The 25,554-nt window shown below is 42.6% G+C and overlaps 4 protein-coding genes across 4 annotated transcripts in view; 1 reads left to right on the top strand and 3 right to left on the bottom strand.

Moving 5' to 3' along the window:
- Positions 1–2,030, bottom strand: part of rfc1 (replication factor C (activator 1) 1) — a 45,839-nt gene extending 43,809 nt beyond the window's left edge. Inside the window, exon 1 of the mRNA XM_037674338.1 lies at positions 2,025–2,030. Within this exon, the coding sequence (XP_037530266.1) occupies positions 2,025–2,030 (6 nt within the window). The remainder of the gene's footprint in view (positions 1–2,024) is intronic.
- A 731-nt stretch (positions 2,031–2,761) lies between these two features.
- rpl9 (ribosomal protein L9) lies at positions 2,762–10,775 on the bottom strand. The gene is made up of 8 exons (XM_037674958.1): positions 10,744–10,775; positions 10,148–10,194; positions 9,938–10,053; positions 8,742–8,837; positions 8,410–8,542; positions 5,166–5,246; positions 3,280–3,400; positions 2,762–2,923 (listed from the first exon to the last, which is right to left on the bottom strand). Exons 2-7 carry the CDS (start codon positions 10,191–10,193, stop codon positions 3,294–3,296), a joined length of 579 nt encoding a protein of 192 aa, XP_037530886.1. The 5' UTR covers position 10,194; positions 10,744–10,775; the 3' UTR covers positions 2,762–2,923; positions 3,280–3,293.
- Positions 10,776–11,207: 432 nt separating this feature from the next.
- On the top strand, positions 11,208–17,128 carry lias (lipoic acid synthetase). The gene is made up of 11 exons (XM_037698257.1): positions 11,208–11,348; positions 11,523–11,698; positions 13,468–13,561; positions 13,721–13,801; positions 13,925–14,081; positions 14,155–14,212; positions 14,299–14,427; positions 15,610–15,755; positions 15,835–15,905; positions 15,995–16,106; positions 16,635–17,128. Exons 1-11 carry the CDS (start codon positions 11,265–11,267, stop codon positions 16,694–16,696), a joined length of 1,170 nt encoding a protein of 389 aa, XP_037554185.1. The 5' UTR covers positions 11,208–11,264; the 3' UTR covers positions 16,697–17,128.
- Positions 17,129–17,251: 123 nt separating this feature from the next.
- Positions 17,252–24,015, bottom strand: ugdh (UDP-glucose 6-dehydrogenase). Its single transcript, XM_037698256.1, has 12 exons — positions 23,756–24,015; positions 23,002–23,163; positions 21,604–21,705; positions 21,313–21,513; positions 21,044–21,241; positions 20,681–20,828; positions 20,352–20,446; positions 20,148–20,278; positions 19,809–19,948; positions 18,040–18,131; positions 17,846–17,956; positions 17,252–17,775 (listed from the first exon to the last, which is right to left on the bottom strand). Exons 2-12 carry the CDS (start codon positions 23,161–23,163, stop codon positions 17,665–17,667), a joined length of 1,491 nt encoding a protein of 496 aa, XP_037554184.1. The 5' UTR covers positions 23,756–24,015; the 3' UTR covers positions 17,252–17,664.
- Positions 24,016–25,554: the final 1,539 nt, after the last annotated feature.

Here is a 25,554-nt window from a genome sequence, read left to right as displayed (position 1 = left end):
TATCCTGAGCCTGGTTCTGTTAAAGGTTTGTTCCTCATGAGGGAGTTTTTCCTTTCCACTGTCGCCTTCATGCTTGCTCAAGATGAGAGTTCTGCAATGGAGTTAAACTCAAAGCAGTCTGCTCCTCAGATAAATAATGTTTTTTTATATCTATAACTGATTCTGTTCAGTGTCCTGAGACGACTTCAGTTGTGAACTGACGCTATATAAACAAACTGAATTGAATTATGATCTCCACAATCATCATCATCTTCACACTGATGTGGAGGTGTCCAAATACTTCTTTAAAACGTCTTCAGTTGATACAAGATGGTTCTGCCAGAGTCTTAACTGGAGTTAGTAGGAGAGATCACATCTCCCCAGTTTTAGCTTCTCTCCATTGGCTCCCTGTCAAATCCAGAATAGAATTCAAAATTCTACTTCTAACCTACAAAGCTCTCAACAACCTAGCTCCATCTTACATTACAGGTCTTATTGTTCCATATTTTCCTAACAGAGCACTTCGCTCTCAGGCTGCAGGTTTACTTGTGGTTCCTAGAATTTACAAACACAGAATGAGAGGCAGATCTTTCAGTTATCAGGCTCCTCTCTTGTGGAACCAACTTCCAGTTTCTGTCCATGAAGCTGACACAATGTCCAGTTTTAAGACTGGGATTAACACTTTTCTTTTCGATAAATCCTAGAGTTAGGGTCGGCTTGGGTTTCCTGAGCTGTCCCTTAGTTATGCTGCTATAGGCTTAGACTGCTGGAGGACAAACTGACCACACTTCTTCACTCTGCTACTGTCTTTACTTACTCTGCTCAACATTTGTAATTGTTTTTCTATCCTTAACATGTGTTTTTTTGTCTTTCAGATACACCTGGACCTATACCTGGACCTACCATTCTATGTTTGTCTGTCTCCTTCCTGTCTTCTCAACCAGCCGGTCAAAGTAGATGGCCGCTTGTCCTGAGCCTGGTTCTGCTGGAGGTTTCTTCCTGTTAAAAGGGAGTTTTTCCTTTCCACTGTTACCACTGTGCTTGCTCAGGATGGGAGACTGCAATGAAGCCAAGATTCAACTTGTCTGCTGGATTCCTTAGATAACTTTACTAACTGGCTTTTATGTATGTGAATATTTGTGTAAAGTGCCCTGAGACAACTTTGTTGCGATTTGGTGCTATATAAACAAACTGAATTGAACTGAGGTTGTTCTTCCTGCACCAGCTAACTCTTTACCATTAGTTTACTTCAAATCAGTCTGTTTTAACAGAAAATATATGCAATACAAAATAGTTAATGTTCAGAACAAAAGTTTTTTTTTTTATGTCAGTCTCCCAAGTCAAGATTTAAAAATCTACCAAATTAAAGCAGATCTTAAAAAACAAGGTAAGCCACACTAGATGCTGTAAATAAAAGTGCATCAAAGCTTGTAATTTAAAATAAGTTTTTAAAATGGTTTGTTTTGAGAAGCACTTCGTGGGACATGAGGAATAATCACAAGATTCAGTAAAGCTCCAGTATGCACACATGCAATTATTTCTTCTAAAGCCAATGAGACTTTATCCACTGTCTTATACCACAAATAAGTTTTTAAAATCATTTTGTCTGAGTCAACAGTCTTCCGAGGGTGATTCAGTGAAATCTGAGGCCCAGTTACTGAAAGCCAACAGCTCAGGGCCCAGCTATCAGCAATAATTATGTACATTTAATTGAATATTTAGAATCTAGCTCTAGTTTTAATAAAATATAATCACCTCATAGATTGGAATAGTTGTCATGTCAGATGTTTGAAATGGTTTAACATTAGTTTTCTTTTAAACTCAGTGGGCTGGACTGAGCTCACACACCAGTCAGATGTGGCCCCCGGGCCGTCACTTGAATAGTCTTGTTGTGGGTTGATACAAAATCAACTGTTTTTAAACCGTAGACATAATGCTACGAAACGAACCAGTTTTACATTAAATCACAAACATCACACCAGTAACTTTCTTTATGTGGCCTTCAGTGACGAGGTCGTCGTCTTAGGATACTTACTTTAAAATACCTGCATCCAGTACTTAAGTCTTCGTAGTTACAATGAAAACAAAAGTATAAATTAGGTGAAATACAGCAGATTGGATTCAGTCCTGGTCAAGGACCACCATCCTGCATGCTTTAGATGTTTTACTGCTCCAACACCTGATTTGAATAAATGCTGATTCAAGTTTTCTGCAGAACGTGAAAAGGTTTTTCCAACGATTGAATCAGGTGTTGGAGCTGAGAAACAAGTAAAACAAGCAGGATAGTGGCTGCCCTCAACCACCAGGACTGGATTTTAAATCAAGATTTATATATATAACCTGGTAAATCACTTTTAGATCAAATCACTCTTCAACTTTCACCCATGTTCACTAAATGCTGTGCACTGAATTGTCAAACTAAGCAATTTAAAAAGTGATAAAAATCAGAAATACTCATTGTTAAACCCCCCCCCGTACAGACTATCCTGAAAATGGCAACATTTTTGTTTTACAACTACAAATCTAGCTCAACCTTTAAATATTAAAACTTATCAGTGTTGTCATGAACTGTGCAGAATCCACATGCTGCACACGGCAGACGGACTGTCGGTGAATTAATGTGAACGCTCAAATCTTTCCATCTGTTGGTAAAACTTTCATGTTTTTAAAGTGGCGCACTGATAAATTTCACACTACACAAACTACATTGTGTAATGCTTTAAATTAATATTTACTCAAATGCAGCACAGTAAAGTTTACATAATGACATCATGCAGAAATGTTATAAGTTGGAAAAAGACTTTATTCTTTGTTGGTTATTAACAGGTGAGATTTTAGTCAACATCTGTCTCCACCACAGTGGTTTTCTTGCCGATGTAAATCCCATCCAAGAACTTTCTGATGTCCTTCTTTCTGACTGTGGTGGCCTGATGGATCAATGTCACTAAAACGAAAAACAACAAAAGAGCTGGGTGTGAGACAAACGCCTCATTTCAGAACATACAGGTGGTTAGAAAACTGACAGCGTGACTCATGCAGCGAAGACAAAATTAATCATTTACAACTAAATTAAATTAAGGTGGAAGCTGTGAAGACTCAAGAGACCAACATAAAAGACTGATGCAGGGGTCTCAGGCAGCAGGTAAACATAAACTAAAACAAACCGTCTCTGGGTCACAAACAGTGCCCCGGCCTATCGGATCAATTAGTGTGAAACAAAATGAAGACACGCCAGTAACAAGAGAAGCAGAGCAGACGCTTCTCTGAGGAAGGAGGCTGATTTTGATGGCGTCATCTAACCTCAGACGTAACTTTTACTGGTCGGCTTCCAACACTGTTCCCTTCTCAGAAACGTAAATGCCGTCCAAGAACTTCCTGATGTCCTTGTTTTTGACTGTGGTGGCCTGTTGGATCAGAGCGGCTGCAACAAAGGAGTCGAGGTGATGAGTGTCGCAGCAGAAAACAGTTCAAGATTAAATACTGTTGTGTCCATTTGAAAAAGTTAAATCTGGTTCTCTGGACATTCAAAAAAACAAAAAGCAAAACAAATTTTTTTTGTTTTGTTTTTTGTTGTTGTTGTTTTGCTTTGTTTTGTTTTTTTGAATGTCCAGAGGGCCAGATTTAATTTTTTTTTAGATTTTTCTACCTGGATTATTGAGCATGCATCAGGGTGTTGTGTCCATTTGTTATAAAAATGAACCAAAAGCACTTTAAACACGTTTTAAATAAATAAACACACACTACATTGCCATACGTATTTGCTCACCTGCCTTGACCCACATATGAGCTTAAGTGACATCCCATTCCTAATCCATAGGGTTTAGTATGATGGTGGTTCACAGTTTGCAGCTAGAGCAGCTTCAGCTCTTCTGGGAAGGCTGTCCACAGGTTCAGGAGTGTTTATGAGGATTTCTGACCATTCTTCCAGAAGCGCATTTGTGAGGTCACATACTGATGTTGGACAAGAAGGTCTGGCTCTCAGTCTCCGCTCTAATTCATCCCAAAGGTGTTCTATTGAGTTGAGGTCAGGACTCTGTGCAGGCCAGTCAAGTTCATCCACACCAGACTCTGCCATCCATGTCTTTATGGACCTTCCTTTGTGCACTGGTGCACAGTCATGTTGGAAGAGGAAGGGGCCAGCTCCAAACTGTTCCCACAAAGTTGGGAGCATGGAATTGTCCAAAATGTCTTGGTATGCTGAAGCAGTCAGAGTTCCTTTCACTGGAACTAAGGGGCCAAGCCCAGCTCCTGAAAAACAACCCCACACCATGATCCCCCCCTCCACCAAACTTTACACTTGGCACAATGCAGTCAGACAAGTACCGTTCTCCTGGCAATCAGCCAATCCCAGACTCGTCCATCAGATTGCCAGATGGAGAAGTGTGATTCATCACTCCAGAGAATGCTCCTCCACTGCTCTAGAGTCCAGAGGCGGCGTGCTTTACATCTCTGCATCCGAAGCTTTGCATTGCACTTGGTGATGTATGGCTTGGATGCAGCTGCTCGACCAAGGAAACCCATTCCATGAAGCTCTCTGCTCACTGTTCTTGAGCTAATCTGAAGGCTACATGAAGTTTGGAGGTCTGTAGTGGTCGACTCTGCAGAAAGTTGGTGACCTCTTCACACTATGCGCTTCAGCATCCACTGACCCTGCTCCATCAGTTTACATGATCTACCACTTCATGGCTGAGTTGCTGTCATTCCCAAACACTTCCATTTCCTTATAACACAGCTGACAGTCGACTGTGGAATGTTTAGGAGCGAGTAAATTTCACGACTGGATTTGTTGCAGAGGTGGCATCCTACCAGTTCCACACTGGAATTCACTGAGCTCCCAAGAGCGACCCGTTCTTTCACAAGTGTTTGTAAAAACAGTCTTCATGCCTAGGTGCTTCATTTTATACACCTGTGGCCATGGAAGTGATTGGAACACCTGATTCCAATAATCTGGATTGGTGAGTAAATACTTTTGGCAATGTAGTGTACCTTAAGATACTTTGACACGGATGAATACACAATAACTCAGATTAAACAGGCTCTTAGGAGTTTGTGACGGTACCACTTTCTCTAAACTCATTTATAAAACAACCTTGTGCATCCAGTCTGAGTTTAAACACACACACAAAAAAACATTTAGACTGTGTCTGTCATGTAGATTAAATAAAGAAAAAGTTGGATGGACACACCTGAGTTTGACACCAGCTCGATGTCGTTCCCCTCCAGGACCAGCTCGTCTTTCTGGGCTGATGAGACTGAACACATCACACCTGAGGAACAAAAGTACGTTACAGACCAGCTTCACACAGCAGCGCTGTAACACTCAAATTAAAACACTGAACGAACGCATCTGATCGGCTGCGGTGCACATTAAACACCTTGTGCACCTGTTTTGAGTATGTGCTGGAAATGAATCTCGGCTATTACTGCATTAGATTTGAGCTCAATGTTTGTAAAATAAAGTTACTTTGGATGTTTGCTAAAGTTCTAAAGTTGTACATGGTTACTTTGTTTTGTCCAGTGGTTAAGATTATTTTGCTAACAGGGACACTTGCAGTCAGCACAGAGAGCAATTTCAAATAAACTAAAGTCTCTTTCAGTGGGTAAGTTAGTCACTTTATCAGTTTTATCTGAATATCAGTTCATTAGCTCGTCCTGGACAACATTTTATATTTCTGTGACTAATTACAAAAATAAGCAGAAGTTCAAACATCGTACTGAAAACTATTTTTATGTTATCAACATTATAGTTGACACTTTTATTACATCGTGTTTTAATCAAAACATCTGAACTTATTGTGTGAAATTACTTTTGGCACTCCGTGTAATAAAATAAACTTTGATTCTGAGGTTGTTACTAGAGATGCACCTATCCACTTTTTTCTACTTCCGATCCGATACTTGATATTTTTTTCTCTCTCTACTTTTTTACCTTGCCCGATACCGATCCGATGCCGATCTGAAAAAACTGTGCTGAAAAAACTGTGCTGAATTAACAAAAATGGCTAAATCATGTCATCTGGACCCATTTCTGAAACAGGTCCAGATGACATGATTTAGACATTTTTTGTTGTCTAGCTGGATGTTTGAGCTTACAAACCCAGTGCTGAATTAACTTAAAACATTTGTTTTGTTAAACGCAGACATGAAGGTACTGAATTAGAAATTTATTGAAAACTCTGCACCATAACAGCACACACACCAAGAGCTTCACAAGCTTTGTCAAACATGTAAAAACAACACAACTTTAATTTGTTCAGTCAGTACACTAACACGTGTCGTGACTCAGAGCACAAAGCATAGAATTATAGTGAATAGATATGCAGTCATGGATTAGTTACATTGTCAACGATACCCGATCCAGAAGCTCTTTTCTTTAAAAAATAAAAAAATAAATAAACCAATAATAATAATTAAAAAAATAAATAAAATAAATAAATATCGGCACCAATATTGATATTGGATCAGTGCACCTCTAACTGTTGCATGTCTGGCTCATTGTGTACGAAAAACAGACTTTCCATCGCCTGCGTGATTTATCGCCTCGAAGCCGCGTGGAAGTCATTCTGCATGGCCTCTCCAAACTGCTCCCACACCTGAATTTTTGCCTCAGCGACCACCCGGAGCTGCATGCTGCTTGGACTGCCGGTACCATCAGCTGCTTCCAGGGTCCCAAAGGCCAGAAAGGCCCGAGACGACCCCTTTTTTCAGCCCGACAGCATCCCTCTCCGCTGGTGTCCACCACCGGGTTTTGAGGGTTACTGCTGCAATGGGCACCAACAACCTTGCAGCCACAGCTCCGATAAGCTAACTTGACAATGGAGGCATGGAACATGGCCCAGTCGGACTCAATGTCCCCCACCTCTGCCGGAACGTGTTCGAAGTTCCCCCGGAGGTGGGAGTTAAAGCGCTGTCTCACAGGAGACTCTGCCAGACGTTCCCAGCAGACCCTCACAATACATTTGGGCCTGCCAGGTTGACCAGCATCCTCCCCCACTGATATGAAAATATAAGGTGTTAAGTTGCCTTTATGCCTATTCAAACATATACATTTTGTGTGTGTTATTTATTCAGAATTAAATGTCTAAAATTGCCATAAAAGCAAGGGTGGAATGATATAGAAATGATTATTTTAATGCTTTTATGTCAATCTATACCTATATTACACTTATTTAAACACACTTATACTCACTTTTGATGCAGCTTATCTGCTTATTCAGTCATTCCTGTGCTGCAGATGTGTTTTGGAGTAATTAAAGTTCTCTGGGGATGCTCTAGCCAGAAGATCGGGCCCAATCTTCAGGTTACAGTGACCCAGGTTTTGAAGGACATGTTTTTTTATGAAACCATCGCTCTGTTGCACAGACTGCTTTGATGAAGGAAAAACAGATTTAATTAAATCTGCCCTCCTGGCAACCATCACTGCTCTCACGCGATCAGGGAAGGTATATAAGAAATGTAGCAAACACAGGAAGTCGGAAGTCCTGTGATGGATCAGCACGCGCTGGTGCCATGCGCCATTTTGATGTGATTCTTCTTTACCTGGGTCGAAAACGACTTCCCGGCCAGTGTCACGGTGAGAAGTTATTTCATATCAATTTGTGTGTTAAGAGTGTACATGTTTTTTTGCTTGGCTGTTTTCTGTGGCAGGTTAATAAAGGACACTTATTACTCCTAGCAGTAACAGCCTCTGTCTTTTATTTTTCCCCATTTGTCTGAATATCTGTGCCGACCGTTCACGAGCCCTTTTGATAAAGAATTTCATAATACACCCACCATCAGAGCCAACTCATCACCACGTAGTGGTCAGTGGACAGCTCCGCCCCTCTCTTCACCTGAGTGTCCAAAGACATGCGGCCGCAGATCAGATGGGACGACAACAAAAAGTCAATCATCGAACTAAGGCCTAGGTAAGAAGCTGTCACAGCTTAATGTGACGGCAGTGTTTCCCCTACCATTATACAGGCGGGGTGCCCCACCCCGCCAACAAAACTGAGCACCCCGCCTACCAAAATGAACTTGCCCCTCCCACCCGGCACTGACATATCACATAGGTAACGGCACAAAATACAGGCTCTAGCTAAAAAGCCCAAGGCAGCACTCAAATGGCCTCTTCCCTCATGTTGAACGCCCCCACTCAAAAACTGTTAGTACAAGCTCGCTCAGACATGTCTCCGTCCCTCCCATCAGCAAAAATCATGGATGAGATGAGCACCCCGCCATGGCAAGTTAACTAGGGGAAACACTGATGGCATATGGTGACCCACCGCAACCTTGCATCTAGTTAAGAGTGATACCCATAAGAGAATCTCTAAGGTCAATTAAAACTATCTTTTAAAGATGCAAAATTATTTAATAAAGGACACCTCTACTGCATAAATTTAGACTTTTCACAGGTGTTCTCTTAACTTCCACAGTGTGCATCAGACTCACCAGGCCTCATTCTGACGCGACGAATGTACTTCTCTCCCAAAAAGTTCCTGATTTCCACCAGAGCCCCAGTCTCCTGGATGACCACATTGATGGGGAAATGGGCGTACACAGATCGCATTTTATACCTGAAACCCTGCAGAAAATGACAAGCGAGCACTGAGCTTTTATATATATATATATATATATATATAATTTTTTTTTAAATATATATATATAAATATATATATAATTTTTTTTAAATCAGCAGCAGAAAGTTGTAAATCCAAACAAAACATTCATCCTGTCACAGAGGCTGGACACTCTGGAGTCATTTCACTGAACACAAGTCTCACCAGAGTAACGCCTTTGATCATGTTCTGGACGTGGCTGCAGATAGTGCGCACTGTAGCCAGCTCCTTCCTGTTTCCCCACCATTTATCTACACGAAGCTGAGGAAGACAACAGAGACCCTGATTAGTTTCATTACACTTTTGGTACCAGTTTGTTTTGGGGAAGAAAAAGAAAATCATTGGCACATTTGATCATACTGTGATTTGCTACAAACTTGCTACAAAAAAACGTAAAAATCTAAAGTATGCAGTTAGGCTAGGGCAGAGTTCAAGGATCTTTGTCGTTCGCACCACATGTGGTGGAATGAAATTGTGTATACAGGGTCCCAGTTACATCCAACAAGAGTATTAAAATATAAAAGAAAAACATTAACTAAAAACACACTAAGCACTAGTAGCATAAAAACAATACACCAAACAGCAGCACAAACATGAGTCTGTGTGAGCAGACGAGTATGAATGAACACAGCAGCATGAAACAGATCAGCAGCAACATGAAACAGATCAGCAGCAACATGATGTGATTTTTCACAGTGATTATCCTGGTTAGATTCATGAGTAACAGCTTCACAGTCCTGTCCACCCCCCCACATTTCACTAAAATTGCTTCCTTTTCACCCCCTTGCAAACAATCTGTGTTTTCCAACCAAAACTTGTATGTTTTAGTCATCGAGCGTCCCTTGTCTAAGAGGTGTAGGTATACAGCTGAGTCTCGTCCTGAAGGGGTGTTTTTTCTGTGTTGAGCCATGTGTCCGTTAGCTTCTCCAATAAAGAAGTCTGAATATCTCGTTGCAACGAACTGCAGACACCACGCCACTCAGTTTGGGCTCAGTGGTTCTGTTTTTAGGTTGGACCAGCATCTGCCCGAGTCCTGTTCGGACTGAAATGAACAGGGATGTCGTGGTTGGAGAAAATCTTTTTTGTTTTTCAGATACTACAGCGACACACGAGATGACAACTTGTCCTCGCTGTTCTGCAGCGCGTTGACAAAAGTCCAGTTGGGAGAGCTTTTTAATGAGCTTCAGTACCTTTTGCTTCTCTTCAAGGGGCATGGAGCGGAGCTTTAACAAAGTTTTTGTATCCATCCACAATACTTGACAACCTCTGCAATTATTTTGAGCATATATTGAATGTTCAAGCCACACTGAAAAGCAGCATTTGCATTCAAGCCTGCCTCCCACGATTGTTAAATCTCTTACCTTCTTCTGTTTCTTGCCCAGCAGGCTGAGCTCCAGGTTGATGTGGTTGAACTCCCTGGTGAGCGTACCCCGGGGCCCTTTTACAGTCACTGTTCGCCCCTTTAACCTCACTTCGACTGCAGACACACAGCACAGAGGGAATATTCAGTAAAACACCCAGGACCGTAAGAAACAGAACAACATTTGACCCGAGGAGCAGCATCATCGTACCATTGTCGGGGAGGTCGACAGTCTGGCTGCTGAGAATGGTCTTCATTCTGAAATCAGACAAGTTTCAGTCTCAACAAACTTTGTCAGAGCAGGTAAACAACTTTAAATGTAGGTGAACAGTGTCAGGAGACTCAGGTTTCACAAATTATTCACTTGTGTATTATGAATTTATTTACAGATAAACCAAGAGCAAATGGTGAATGAAACGTAGCTAGGTTCAATGTGTTGCTAACTATGGTTAGCGCTGATGCTAACGCAACTCTGCAGCTACTCCCGTCGTTTCTCAGACTTAAAAAAAAAAGCCTTTATTTGACATATGTGTGCTCGAAAATGCTACCCAAACAAAGACAAATGTTAGTTTTAAATAAGTCATAATAGCAGCCGACATTTACAATAACAGACGCCAGGCCTCAGACTGTCAATCGACTGAAACTCATTTTTCTCCACTAAACCACAGAACAAGTGCAAAATACGGCTCAAGATGTAAGATGTAATACAATCCACATCAGGCTTTATGAGTCTGGACTAAAACTGTGTTTAACTGAGTCAGATGGGGTTAGATGAAAATCTTGAAACAATTCTACAGCTATCCTCACCTCGCCGGTAGCAGAGGAAAGGAAGAAGGAAGGACGTCACGACGCAATTGTAGCGCACGTACGTCAGGCATTACAGTCGATCAGCTTTAAATTTAACGCGTTAATTCTCTGGAGCGCGTTAGTAGATACAATATGTGACGGAAACAAGTAAAGCTCTTTCATAGTGAAATGAAACAAGCTACAAAACAAAACAAATGTTTTAAAGTCCGGGGATTTGGGGTTGTTGTTTCGTTGGCTGCATTTAAAGTTCGTCGGACAAACTTCAATTTTCATTTTCTAAGAGAGGGGAAAATATCCTTGTAGACCAAATAATGTTACTACATCATTATAAGTAGTACATTTATTTGTTATATAAGGATAAGCAAAATCATAAGATATAAATGAGTCTTTATTATTGACATTTTTATGATTATATTATTACATTTCCAACTTTGTTATTACATCTTGAATGCAGCACCAGACCAGAGCAGCCGAGCAAAGAAAGACGATCGCCGGGTACTTGCTGCTAGCATGCTAAAGTCATGGAGCTGCTGAAACATTGCTGCTGTGTGACGGCTCGGTTTTCTACAAACCACCTACGGTTGAGCCCCAGATCCATCTCACATGTGAGTGTTTAACCTCGGTGCTCGAATACTCTCTAAAACCGGGATTAATGTCGCAGTGGGTGCCTTCACGGAGGTAAAACTCAGGCGACGCGAGCAAAGGGTAAACTCAGACTGACCGCTTGTTGTTCCCAACTTCACAAAAAGCCAAATGGAAACTTCTCCGTTCGTTTTTAGGCTTACACAAGCTGTCTGTCAACCGCATCAGAGTCCTCTCCGGACCAGGCCGAGAGGAAGAAGGAGCTCCTGAGCCAAGATGGGCCCGACCTGCGGGACTTTATTTCAGGAGAACTTTCGGAGAAAAGCAAGTGGGCCGAGTACCGAGGCAACCTGAGGAGACTGAAAGGAGAGAGGTACACGGGGTTCAGGAAGTCACCTGTCAGGTGTTCATGTCAGGGCTGAATCATTAAGATTAGTGTCACCACTTTAAACGAGTCCCTGTTAAAACACCTCCCGCTCTGTCTGCAGTCCCTGTCAGTCAAAAGATGCTCCTGAAGCCAAGACGCACTCCCAGTGACCCCAGTAACACCAGAGACCATCATCATTCCAGTCACTTTATATTCAGAAACACCAAAGTCAAAAATAGCAATAAAGTACAAAAAGAAGCAGTTTATTTTAGATCCTTATATACTGTTTATTTTTATACATTATATTTTAGATATTTTTGGGTGTAACTGGGACCCCGAGTACATAATTCCTGTACCACCTCGTGTACCACATGTGATGCAAAAGTCAATCAACTTGATCTTGTGTTCATGGCAATCAAAGGCAAGAAACGTGCACACCATCTTCCTCGTTTCGCTCCTGCCCCTCGTTCACATCGTCGTTTCTTCAACTTGTTGAGATTTCTGGGTCCTGTTCTGATCATTACCTCAACTTTAGAAAGGTGCGAAGTAAAACCATCAATACAGCACAGCATCCAAACAGTGTGGAATAAAATATTCAAAAAACAATTCTGTTTCAAGCTCAGTCGAAGATGGACTAAAGGAGTATTAGTTTGATGTTGAGTATAAATCGTTTAACTGGTCTACATTACACTGAGGGTCTGTGTACAAAGGAGTTTATTTAAAGTTTTAAAGCTCTTCTAATCACTAAAATATAATTAACTGGCTATTTCTGCAGCACCTTGTCTGTAGCATCATGTTTTAAATGGTTTTCAGTAGTTTGAGCAGAGAAGAGAGATTGCAGACTGAACAGTTTGCTCAAACAGGTCTTACCGACCGGAACAAAGTGCTGGTTCATTTATTTTACACAATCTTTATTCTGTTGTAGAATTCCTGCTTAATCAAACAAAGTGTTTAAATCTATACAACCAAAAAGTTCAAGGTTCTTTATTGTCATTCACGTCACATGTGGTACACGAGGTGGAACAAAACTGTGTACACAGGGTCCCAGTTACACCCAAAAATAACAAAAACATAAAGTATAAAAAGAGTCGGTATACAAGGATCTAAGATATACACTAATAATGTAAAATAATACGGTATATTAAAGAATATATGTTAAGTTACATTAACATTACGTTTAATATACGTTTACATTTACGTTATGCAGAACAGCAAAATGAATCACAATAAGGAATTTTTCAAAATGTAGTTTTTCACAAATTCTCCATTTTAAAAGCTTCAAAATGAGACGTAGTTTGTTTAAATTTGGTGAATTATCAGCTGGCCTGGCAACAAGCAAGGTTTGTTTTCGATAAGGCTGTTCTAAAACTTTTTAAAATGGTCTGGACTGATGAAACGGGTAAATCCAGATGTTTATTTAAAAGCTTCACTTTGAAGACATCATGTGGCAGGTTTCATGTTGCTACAGCAGCTGGCAGAAAAAAACCTACAGTAAACTTCTAAAATAATTATAAGAGTTGTAAGACAAAGGATTGTTTCTGAAGACATACCTGTTAGAGTATAAAGGTGGATCAGGACGTTCGTGTCATTTTAGTTACTGGGATGTGTAGGTGGGGTCTTTATGGACTAAATCTTTACACAAATCTCAGTTACAGCAAAAATCTGTGCTTTTTGTGCTGCAGACTGGGCCCAGTCTGATTGGTTTTGGCAGCACAGGCCACAGATATTTAGTTAATTGATGAATTCGTCTGTTGATTGCTCTGCGTTGTCCTTAGGCTGAGGCTTCCTCCGTGGCTGAAGACGGAGATCCCCATCGGAAAGAACTACAACCGTCTGAAGAACACACTGAGAGGCCTGAACCTGCACACGGTGAGCGTCAGAAGACCCAGACCCCGTCACGTTCTGAACTAAATGAACGAGGAGGAACAAACTGACACTTGATCAGTTTGACTCCAGTAACATCAAAGATTCAACCTTTCCGACAGCGCCTACAGATAACCGCTGAAATATCTCCGTGCGTTTTCTCAGGTGTGCGAGGAGGCCAGGTGTCCAAACATCGGGGAATGTTGGGGAGGGGGAGAGTACGCCACAGCTACAGCCACCATCATGGTGAGTCTCTGATTCACTGCCCATTATTAAAACAAAGCGCAGCGATTAGTAGAACCAAACTTTGATGTCTTCATGTTAGAACGTGTCTGAAGCAGAAGATTCTCACTTTGTGTCTGCATGTAGCTGATGGGAGACACGTGCACCCGTGGGTGCAGGTTCTGCTCCGTGAAGACGGCCCGTCAGCCTCCTCCTCTGGACCCAAACGAGCCGTACAACACAGCCGAGGCCATCGCTGCCTGGGGGCTGGACTACGTGGTTCTGACCTCGGTCGACAGAGACGGTAAAAAAGTTTAAAGTCAGCCGCGACCAAAACCACGAGTCTGTTCTGATCCGATCACGATGTTTACCGACAGACATTGCAGATGGAGGAGCAGCACATTTTGCTAAGACTGTCTCTAACCTGAAGGAAAGGTAAAACTCTTCTGGATGGCTCGTTTGTTATTTGGCACAAGCACTTCACTCCTTAGTGTTTTTTTGTTTTTGTCACATTCATCCAGAAACCCTCAGATCCTGGTTGAATGTCTGACCCCAGATTTCCGTGGTGACCTGGCAGCCGTAGAGCAGATCGCCCTGTCGGGGTTAGACGTGTACGCCCACAACGTGGAGACGGTGCGGGAGCTGCAACGGTATTCAAAAGAAGCACTTTGCCTCGGCGTTTCACCAGACGGGTGTGCTGCAGGTTTAGTTCAGCACAGCTGGGTTTTAGTAAAAAAAAAGGGAACATTTGACGCCTCGCTTGCATAAAATGCTTCAGGGATCACAAGTTGCATGAAGAAGCATAAAATTTAAAATTCATTACATTTGTTTAAATTATGACTAGAGAGAAATGCTCGTGCACATTGAACCCCACGGTCCCAGTCGGCTGCGACGGTTGAAGAATGCCACATTTTGTTGTTGCAGTCTTGCAGGATTCTGAGGTTTTGACCAGCAGGTCACGTAGTGACATTTTGAACGACCGGTTTTTGAAAATCACGGTCGATTTTTATGTGCACGGCTCACAAAACTACATTCTTGGCTGCGCACATTATTTTATTGTCCACCTTCACTCGCATCATACTGGCCTTGACAGCCGTGCAAACATTTTCCACATATACCAGTACCAAGACACCTAATCCCCAATTGCTCCCTGGGCACCTGCATAGCTGCCCACTGCTCCACCTGAGTGTCTCCCAGGTGTGATGGGTTAAATGCAGAGAACTAATTTCACCATTGTATGGGAACATACAAGGATGATAACACACAGCACTTTACTTTTATTGTCCAATTCTTGTTCAATCCAGGATGAGTTGTGTATCTAATGCCTTCAGACAAAACATGAAAATAAATATGGCACAGAGGTGGGAACATCTTGTCACTTATTCTAAGAATCATACAAGTTATTATTTGAAAGGGATACATTTGGTTGATAAAAATCCAGCAGGCTGAATATTTATGGAACAACCGTTAAGTTTGGAGATCAAGATACCAACATTTATTTAAGTTCTAAATGAGGATCACTGATATTTTTTTTTAGGATAAACATATTTTCCTTGTCACCTCCACACAGTCGACAGATATAACATTTAATTCCCAGTCCACTGCTCAGGAAGGTATTTATTTAAGCTTGTTGATTTCTCATTAGTGAACCTTAAACAGATTTCAGTCTCAGAAATGCGGGCTGTAGCCCACTCCGACCAGCAGGTGGCAGCAGATCACATTTATTAATTAAATGTGGTTGAGCTTGAAGAATGAAAACATTGTAGTTGAACTTGTTTCCTTTGACTTTAGATTTCTCTTACCTGCTACTGATGAGTATAACCTGTCTCCAGGTACGTCCGTGACCCCAGAGCAAACTTGGACCAGTCTCTGAGCGTCCTCAAACACGCCAAAATGGTCCAACCCGGCGTGCTCACCAAGACCTCCATCATGCTGGGACTGGGGGAGACCGAGCAGCAGATAATCAACACTATGAGGGGTGTGTAGAAGCTGCAGTCACACACACACACACACTGTTCCTGCAGTTTTCTGACAGCGACGGTGTGTTGATGTCACAGAGCTGCGAGAGGCCGGAGTGGACTGTCTGACACTGGGACAGTACATGCAGCCCACGAAGCGCCACCTGAAGGTAAACCTCAACACATCCCCATTTAACGTGGGCGCAGCTGCGTCAGGAAAATATCTGATATCAGAGGCGATGTGTGTGTTTGGGTTTAGGTGGAGGAATACGTCACTCCTGAAAGGTTTGCCCACTGGGAGAACGTGGGGAATGAAATGGGTTTTATCTACACAGCCAGTGGGCCGCTGGTCCGCTCCTCCTACAAAGCAGGTGAGGAGTCCTCATCCTGTCGTTCACGACGAGTCAAATGTGTTTTCAGAAATCGTGTAGCTAAAGTAAAAAAACTCAACAAGTAAACTCATGTTTTTAGTCCACTCATTTAAAAACAGACATTTTACTAAAAAAATAAAATAAAATTCCCTCCATCTTGCTCGCTAGAATTTTAACTCAAGACGTGGGATCTGTTAGCTCTCAGACTGAGGTGTGGATGACTCTCAGCTACTACCACACCAAACCTGAGTTTAAGTTACCGAGGTTTGTGTCTGCAGGGGTCAGGTAGCTGTGGCAGCCATTTTGAATTAGTTTATCTTCACTTGACAGTCTCAGTATAATCCATCCAGTCCTTTATGAGATATTTTGCTAACACTCAGACATAAGTGGTCACACACCTTCCATAGCAGATCGGTAATTCCAAAAAACAAAACCCTTCATGGCTATTGTATTCAGTTTTTCTGTTAAATAAGAATCTTTTACAAACACAAAGGTAGAAATAATTTTATCTTTTTTATTCCTTCACAGGTGAATTCTTCTTGAAGAATCTACTTAAAAAGAGAAAAACAGAAATCGCTGCAACAGATTGAAAAGTTTCCAGTCATTTCTTCCAGCATCGACTCTGACAAGAAAAAACTAATATATTTCAATAAGAATAAAAAAGTGCTGATTTGTGCATCGGTGACATGAAACTGATCTCGGAGCAGCTCTTGTTCTGAAGTCTCCACCTGTGGCAGCTGAACCACAGAAAACATCCAGAGGTGACTCAGGTGAGCAGATTATGTCACCGTCAGGAGAAAATACAACCTGCTGAGGACAGGAGAGTACTTTCACATCTCGTGTTCAGGAGGCGTTAAATTACTCCCAGTACAACCTCCACAACCAGTTCCGCTGGGCCTGGATTGTTTGATAATGGCTGATCATCTTTCAAACACTCAGGAGGGAAGTTGTGTACGTTATAAAAGTGTAGGAGGGGAAACCACTGAAGCAGCTCGTGAAGGTGTTTTACCAGTTAAGGACGTGCATATGGTCGTTTTAAATGAAGTTAATCTCTAAAATGTGTTTATCTAAACAATTAAAAGTCTTTATTATATATTTGGTGCTTTTCAGATCATTTTTCCAACCTCAGATTAATAATGAACAAATCAAAAGACAAACATCAGTTTATTGCATTGGCCCTTTGTAAGTAAACAGTTGGTGATGCTGAAGATTAACATACAGTAAGATGATTTATACAAAAATATTTGTAACAAAAATCGTATAAAATTTTGCCATTAGGAATAAAACTCGATTACAGTAAGAAGTCGCCTCGTGTTTGGATCTACAGAATGGACGTGGAGGAGCTGGGATATAAACGGTATCAAAACGGTGTACTGGTTTAGCGCTGGGCGTACTGGAAGGTTTTTAAATGAAAGCTGGTTTATTTCAGCCCCCTCCGTCCTCTGCAGAGAAGCAGCTGCTCACACGGGTCAGCTAACGGGGGGAGGACACTGTTCAGACCCCCCTCCCTGCTGTTGAAATGAAAAGGTGGAGAGAGGAATGTGTTGACGTCTCCGCTTCAGACTTTTGCCTTCTTGGTGGGGGGTTCGCTGGCTGGGGTGCGAGCACAAACGGCTGCGGGGGTGTAGGGGATCCTCGTCGTGGTCACCTTCTTCCCGATGGTCTCGATCTGCAGTCAGAGAGGAGGTCAGCGTTGTGTCTTCCATGCACCGTACCCGTGTTAAACCCATGTTGCTCACCTGGAAGCCGATGCACTGGAGTTCAGCGTGGAGGTGGTCCAGCACCCTGCGGCCGTCAAAGATGAAGGCCGGCTTCAGCATCTTCTTGTAAATCTTCTCGTAGTCCAGCTCCTGCGGGTGGGGGTGGGGACAGTTACAAACCTGAACGTTTCAGCTCAGTCGTCAGACTTCAAGGAGTTGAACGTGATCGTGACCTTAAACATGTCCCACTCGGTGCAGATGACCAGAGCGTGAGCGCTCTGACACGCCTCGTAAGGGTCAGACGTCACCGTCACCAGCTCCGACACTGAAATCAAAACAGGAAGTGAACTGTTTGGGAACGACCTCCTCAAGACGACACACGAGCCAAAATTACAAATTATTAAACCATAAAGAAACACTGATGACTGCTCCAAACGATACACGTGGCGTTACTTTAGAGAATCACGTTGCCCGCCAGCCTTAAACCTGCGTTTTAAATAAAATCATTGTGTAGGTGTTTTTGTCAACGTTTGAAAATAACATCACCCTCCTAAGTACATGGTGTGAATGTCTTTCAACAGTTACGTCAAATTGTTCAAAATCGGTGACGCTGAAAGAATTATGGCAAATTTTTAATGTTTTCAATTGGTTGTGGCAGCCATCTTGGATTGGGTTGGCTGCAAAGGTTATTCAGGTGAGATGATTATTCCCTGAACGTTTCGGGATCACTCATCCAGTGGATTAGGAGATATTTTGTTAAGTACACCATCGAGCTCACAGAAAAACATTATCGCCCACCTTTCGATAATACGGACTGATGATTACAAATCCATCAGCTTTTATTCTGCCTCCCCTAAAAAATATTATTTTTTGCTGGTCTGAATTTTTTGTTCAGCTCATTCCAAGCTGGGGAACCAACAACCCGTTTAGCTGCTTGGAGACATTTTTTTTAAAATCTGAGTGGCAACAACAAATTGTTTTTTTTATCTTAAACCTTATCTCAGACTCAGGATATTAATGATTAACGTCTGTACTTGTACATACGGTGCAACAGCATCACAACCTGTCCTTGAAATGAAAAATATTAATGGCGACATTAAGGCTGCCACATACGTACTTCACTCCGCAGAGGTCCATGCGTACCCGATTAGACTCGACGTGATCTCGAAGCGGACATCTGCAAGCCATGTCCGTGCAAAGATCAATTTTTATGAGCACATACACGTACTCCGTGTCGCACAACAAACTGCCCGGCGACAGACTGTTTTGGGCTGCCTCTCGTTTTTTTTTTTTTTTTTGGTGACCTGTCAATCGATCCAGTAGGTGTCAGCAAATGACCAATCGGTGACCTCAATTTGTCCTGAGGGTAAACGCCCCTTGCCTGCAGAGCTGGTCTGCAGCCCGTCAGGGTGGATGCTGGAGTATGAAGTCTCAACCGTCTGCGGACAGTGTCATGGAGTACACAGTATGCCCGAGCATGTGGGAGCCTTTAGTGTATCAAATAAAGGAGAAGTAGTAGAAAAGTTAAATAAGAATCAAAAAGATTTAAGATGTTTTCTGTTCTGAAAACAGCTAATGATAAAGTCCATCTTTCTGTGACCGTTTAAACCTTGAACTATGTTTCTGCTGTGAAGTCCGTCCGAGCTGTGGAGCTCCAAGAAGTTTCTCACGCGTTTCACTAAAATCCCATTGATTTCCAGTTTTTCTCGTGCAGTTTTTTTAATTTAAAATTTCTAATTAATATTTAGTGTACCGCTACATAAAGTCACAGCATGTTATTCTCGATGGAACTGCACGCCTTGATGCATCTCTGCTTGTTTTATTTCAAAGCTGTGCAACGAGCTCAGGTCCTAACAGAGTGCTTTCATGCTTTGTGCTGACCTGACTGAACCTCCAGCTCACGAGAAGATAACTGGTTAACAACAGTTCAACTAATCCTCTCCTTTTAGAGCACACGTTGTTAGCCTGAATAAACACTAACATGCAATAAACCATCACACACCTCTTTCAGGGTTGTCCTCCGAGATGTTGGGCTGCGAGAGGTCATGAATAATTTGCTCTTTAAGAACCTTGGGGTCAAAGATGAAGAGCTTGGCTCCTTCGTCCATCAGATATTTGGAGATGTAGATGCTCGACGACTCTCTGCAGTTGCGAAACAAACGGAAGCATAAACTGATCAGGGTGATAGTTCACGGCAAACTACTTTGTACTCTTCCAAGTAGTGGGAAAAGGTCAGCAGTGATTCTGCAAGTTTACCTGCACTCTGACTCACAGAGGTCAGTTTTACAAGGTTTTATCAGATGGATTTATTAAAATGAAATGGAGAACTGATGAGACTGACCTGGTGTCACCCGTGTCCTTTTTGAAAGAGAAGCCCAGCAGAGCAATCTTTTTGCCGGTGACGGTGTTGAAGAGACAGTCTATGATCCTGCAGGCGAAGCGCCGTCTTTGGTACTCGTTCATGTCGATCACCTGAGAGAAACCAGACCCAGCACGTAAACCACAGGGAGCCCAACCCTCCAGAAGAGCTGTACTCGTTCCTCACCTGCTGCCAGTAGGAAGCCACCTCGGGCAGGTTGAGGGCCTCGCACAGATACACCAGATTGAGCACGTCTTTCTGGAAACAGCTGCCACCAAAACCTGGATGGACGAGCCACAAATCGGTTGTTTAAGTTCATCCAGCGGGTTGGTACAGTAACACTGAGGATCACAGAACTCCTCTAAAGTATTTTAATCTTTACACATACTCTAATACACGCTTGAATAAAAGATAATATATTCAGATAGCTGCGGTCTCAGGGATTTAATTTATTTTTTGCCACTAAATGTCACCACGTCTAACAAGTTTCAGTATTTAGAGGTGAAGCTTCTTACCAACACTGGCTTTGAGGAACTTGCTGCCTATTCTCTGGTCCATACCGATGGCTTTGGCTACTTCCTCCACGTCAGCCCCGGTGGCCTCGCAGAGAGCGCTGATGCTGTTGATGCTGCTGATTCTCTGAGCCAGGAAGGCATTGGCTGCCTGCGCACAGCAGCAGGGAATGTTTAAATTCACCAAACATGGAGGGTTTTGGTTTTATCATCGGCTTTATTTCTACAACTGAGATGGTAAATCTGTGGAGCTGCAGCATTTTATTTTAGTCAACTAAGTTGATGATATTTGTTAAATAAATATAAAGAAATCTTCAGGTTCATTAAAATGATCCATTATGGACGGTTGAACGGGTTCTTCCTCACCAGTTTGGAGAGCTCAGACGACCACGTGTTGGTGGTGATGATCCGTGCTTTGGGGACCCAGTGTTCGTACACGGCACACAGCGCTTTGATTGCCCTTTGACCTTCAGCTGTCTCATCCCCACCGATCAGGACGCGGTCCGGCTCCTTTAGATCCCGCACCGCTGTTCCTTCTGCAAGGAATTCTGGGTTGGACAGAACCTAAAACAGTTTCATACGTTTAGAAACAAGAAAAAACTGATAGAGAGCTGTGAATGTGTGGAAGGGCAGACCTGCAGGTTGAGGCTGGGTTTGGTGTTGGCGTCAAATATCCGCCTGATGCTCTCGGCAGCTCGCACCGGGACCGTGCTCTTCTCCGTGACGATTTTGTAGCCGTCGGACACCTCTACGATCCGCCGCGCACACGCCTCGATGAACTTCAGGTCCGCTGCCCGACCCTTCCCCATCCCGTAGGTCTTGGTTGGGGTGTTCACCTGTGGAAGAGGTGAAGTCACGGCATGTTGACACGGTTTTGACGCAGTGGTTCAGTGTGAGGTGTGCTCAGACCAGAGCGAGAGACTCACAGAGATGAAGACGAGGTCAGCGTCCCTGATGGCTGAGTCTATGTCTGTGGAAAAGAACAAATTCTTTCCTCGGCATGATTCAACCACCTCTTTCAGTCCTGGCTGAAATGACAGGAAGTGAGAGAGTTTATCAGTGAAAGTGCGGGGGGGGGGGGGGGAGGAACACGCCACAGATGTGAGACATGTTAACAAAGACCAAGAGTAGTAACGATGATGCAATACCTTGTGGTCTGAGCTGACGCTAAAAAACTTGCAACAGAGTCTGGAACTAATTATGTGTCATTTGGTCTGTGAGAGCTCAGAGAGTCCAGAGCAACCACGACTGAAGCAGCCGCCTAGAAACGTCTCCTGACTCACTACTGCGACCAAGAGAAACTTCTTAAACAGACAAGTCTCCTGAGACGTGGCTTTTAAATAATAACTTGCCGAGCGTTCCTTGAAGGAGTGCCTTTCATGACAGAATTAAACTAAGATCATCTTATGGTGACCAATGATGGCGTTTTTGCTATTTGGGTAAAATCTTAAGACTACGTTGTGCGCAGGGCTTAATTTGAGCCGGATCCTGCCAGAACAGGATCCAGGAACTCTCTTATTTTTACAGGGTGCACTCTGGTAACTGTTTGCTTGGATCCGTTAACTCTCGGGCTTACTAATAATAACTTTATGAAGAAATATGACTGCCTTGAACAAATAAAACTTATTGGATATGTAAACTGAAAAAAATTACATAAACACTAATTTTAAACACAACAGCCACTTACGACTTCTTAATATCACATACGAGCTGCCACTTCAAGTTGCATTTCCGCCTCTACCCTTAAAAAAATCTCCCCCCTAAGAGTGGTGGGGGTGAGTGTCGAGCTAACCAGGCAGTCGTACGTGGGCAGGAGCCAGGAGGAGGCCCCTGGAGGTTTCACATGTGGAGTCGGACAGTGAATTCAGCGGAGAAGAGTCGGCTTGGAACCGTCAAGTAAGGGGGTTGGTAGTGTGCTTGACAGAAGCAAAGTGTTTACAATTGTAGGTAAATGTAGATGTTTAACAACTTGTTAAAATACACCAAAATGCAGGAAATCTCATCCACTTTATTCAAATTTTTTCTGGGGGAGGACCCCCCCCCCCCAACCGTTCTGCTCGCTATTTGCATTCTGGCGTCGATCGGTTGACAAACTAAGCCCTGGTTGTGCACAATCATGCCATACTGGGATGTATTTAAACTCAGTGTCTGTAAATGTGAGTTAAAACTTACTGGCTTCATCCAGGTGTGTCAAAGAGTCAACCAGCACAGCTTCTGGTGAACTGTGGCCAACTGCCCCCAGTTAAACTTTTACCAGAGGCTGTAAATAATCCTGTGTTACCTTTGCCTCCGTTTTTAACCACACGGCACCGCTGATATCGTACCTCGTAGATGGGCAGTGTGTCAGAGTTCCAGGCTTTGATGCGAGACTCGTTGACGTCCACGACGGTCACCGTGATCTCTGGACACATGTGAGCGATGACGCTGCATGTTGGACCACCGACGTACCCAGCTCCAATACAACAGATCCTCTTTATCTGGAACATCTGGGGGAATAAATAGTGACCTTGTTACAGCTGACATCAAGCCTCATTTATAAGTTGAGTAAGAACTCTGCTCTGCAGAAATGAAAGACCTCCACACAATTTGAGGTCAGAAATCACTAAAAAGCTAATTATACAGCAGTTATCAAAGTGGCTGTGGATTTATTTGACTTTTTTTAATGTTTTCAAACATCTCAGTAATCCCAGCTTTAACTGGAGAACTGTTAAAAAGCAATTTAGATGCGTTATCTTTACAAATCAAATGGGATGATTTAGGTTAAACTGGGAAAGATCAACAAATGGATAAAAAGAAAGAGAAGTTAAACCCCCATAGCATGTCTGAACAGTTTCATGTTCTGATCCAAACTTATGTTTTTCACCAGTTTACAGGTAAATAAAGAGGCTTTTCTTCAGCCACGTCCCGCCCGACGATCAATGGCTCCTTTATATTCACACACCTCAGCCCGGACCAGCTAAAAACTCATCCAAACACCGTTTCATCTCGTTTTACTCAACACCAAGAACAAACCGAACCGAGCCGAGCCAGCTGTAAATGACCGAAATGCCTCGGCTAACTAAAGGTAGCTAACATTACCTCGAAAGTCCGTTATCGAGCTGGTTTCTCTCCGTTACACGGGACTCGTCGTCGACACGAACAGGTTCGGCTCCGACTCTTCTGACGTATGTCTGAGACCCGGGTTAAGGCGGTGCTGGTCGGATAAAAAAAAAAAACCGTTTCTCTGGTAACTTTCCCGACCACCGCCAGAACTTAACGGAGGAGACCGTTTTCTGCTCTCACTCACAGCCAGACAGCGCATAAGATCCTCCACAGCAACCGTGACGTCTCGACGTCTGACGTATGCACGTTTCTCTGCGTCATACTTTCAAAGTAAAAGCATGTAATTACGTGCGCTTGATTCCATTATTACATCTCTAACACGCCTCATGAAAACATGCATCAAATACACACGGACTAACAGTCAGAACATATTTTCATTGTTCAACAGTAGGGTAGGGTTAGGAGACTAACCTGTATAAATAAAGGTTGAATGAAAGGGGTTAGAATACAAGGATATTGCTACTACAACTAATTTGTTTTTAGTGAGTATCTATAGCCTTATAATAACTCTATGGTGAGCAAGCACTTTTATACATAATTTTTAAGCATAAAAGTTATCCTAAGCGTATACATTTCATTAGGTTAAGCAATTATTGTTATACTTTCTTAAATGGAAAAAAAAAAAATATATATATATATATATAGCTCCAAACTGATATATATACATACTCACCAATAAAACAAAATTGGTGTGGCACATTGGCTGCTCTGATTTCTAAAAATGGACATAGGTCATAGAAAAAAAAATCAACATTTAACCTACAATATTTTCATTACAGACAGCTTGAAAATGTACCTACATTTCTCAAATATTTGTCAGAGTCAGAGTGTCTTTATTGTCATTCGCACCTCATGTGGTACATGTGGTGGAGCGAAATTATGTACACAGGGTCCCAGTTACATCCAACAATAAAATGTATAAGAAAAAACAGTAATAACATCTAAGATATGAACTAAGAAAAACATCAACTAAATATACACTAAGCACTCATGACATAAAAACATTGAACATCAGTACAAACATGAACATGAGTCTGTGAGCAGATGAGCATGCATGAACACATCAACATTGAAACAGATCAGCAGCAACATGAAACTGATCAGCAGCAACATGATGTGATTTTTCATAGTGATTGTTCTAGTTAGAGATTCATGAGTCTAACAACTTGATTGTAGAAGCTGTTCCTCAGTCTAGTGGTTCTACACTTAATGCTCCTCAACCTCCTTCCTGAGGGGAGCAGGGCAAAAAGTGTGTGTGCTGGGTGAGTGAGGTCCTTCATGATGCAGGTGGCCCTCTTCCTGCATCTGGAGGTGTAGATGTCTGTGATGGTGGGGAGGCTGACTCCAACAGACTTCTGTGCAGCCTTCACCACTCTCTGCAAAGCTTTTCTTTCTGTAGCTGTGCAGCCTCCATGCCACACGTTGATGCTGGAGCACAGGATGCTCTCCACTGCACACCTGTAGAAGGAGGTGAGGACTGAGCTTCCCAGACCAGCTCGCCTCAGCCGTCTGAGGAAGTAGAGTCTCTGATGAGCTTTCTTGATCAGGCTGGTGGTGTTGTTGCTCCAGCTGTGGTTGTCATTCAGGTGTACACCCAAGTACTTGTAGCTGGAGACCACTTCCACCACCGGTCCTCTTATGTTCAGGGGGATTTGTACGCAGTGTTCTTCAGAATATTTTAGATAACATAATACAGGTCCTTCTCAAAAAATTAGCATATTGTGATAAAGGTCATTATTTTCCATAATGTAATGATAAAAATGAAACTTTCATAT

Source organism: Nematolebias whitei, chromosome 3 (assembly GCF_014905685.2).
Source record: "Nematolebias whitei isolate Nwh7 chromosome 3, NemWhi1, whole genome shotgun sequence".
Lineage (NCBI taxonomy): Eukaryota > Metazoa > Chordata > Actinopteri > Cyprinodontiformes > Rivulidae > Nematolebias > Nematolebias whitei.
This window is presented reverse-complemented; position numbering and strand designations above follow the sequence as displayed.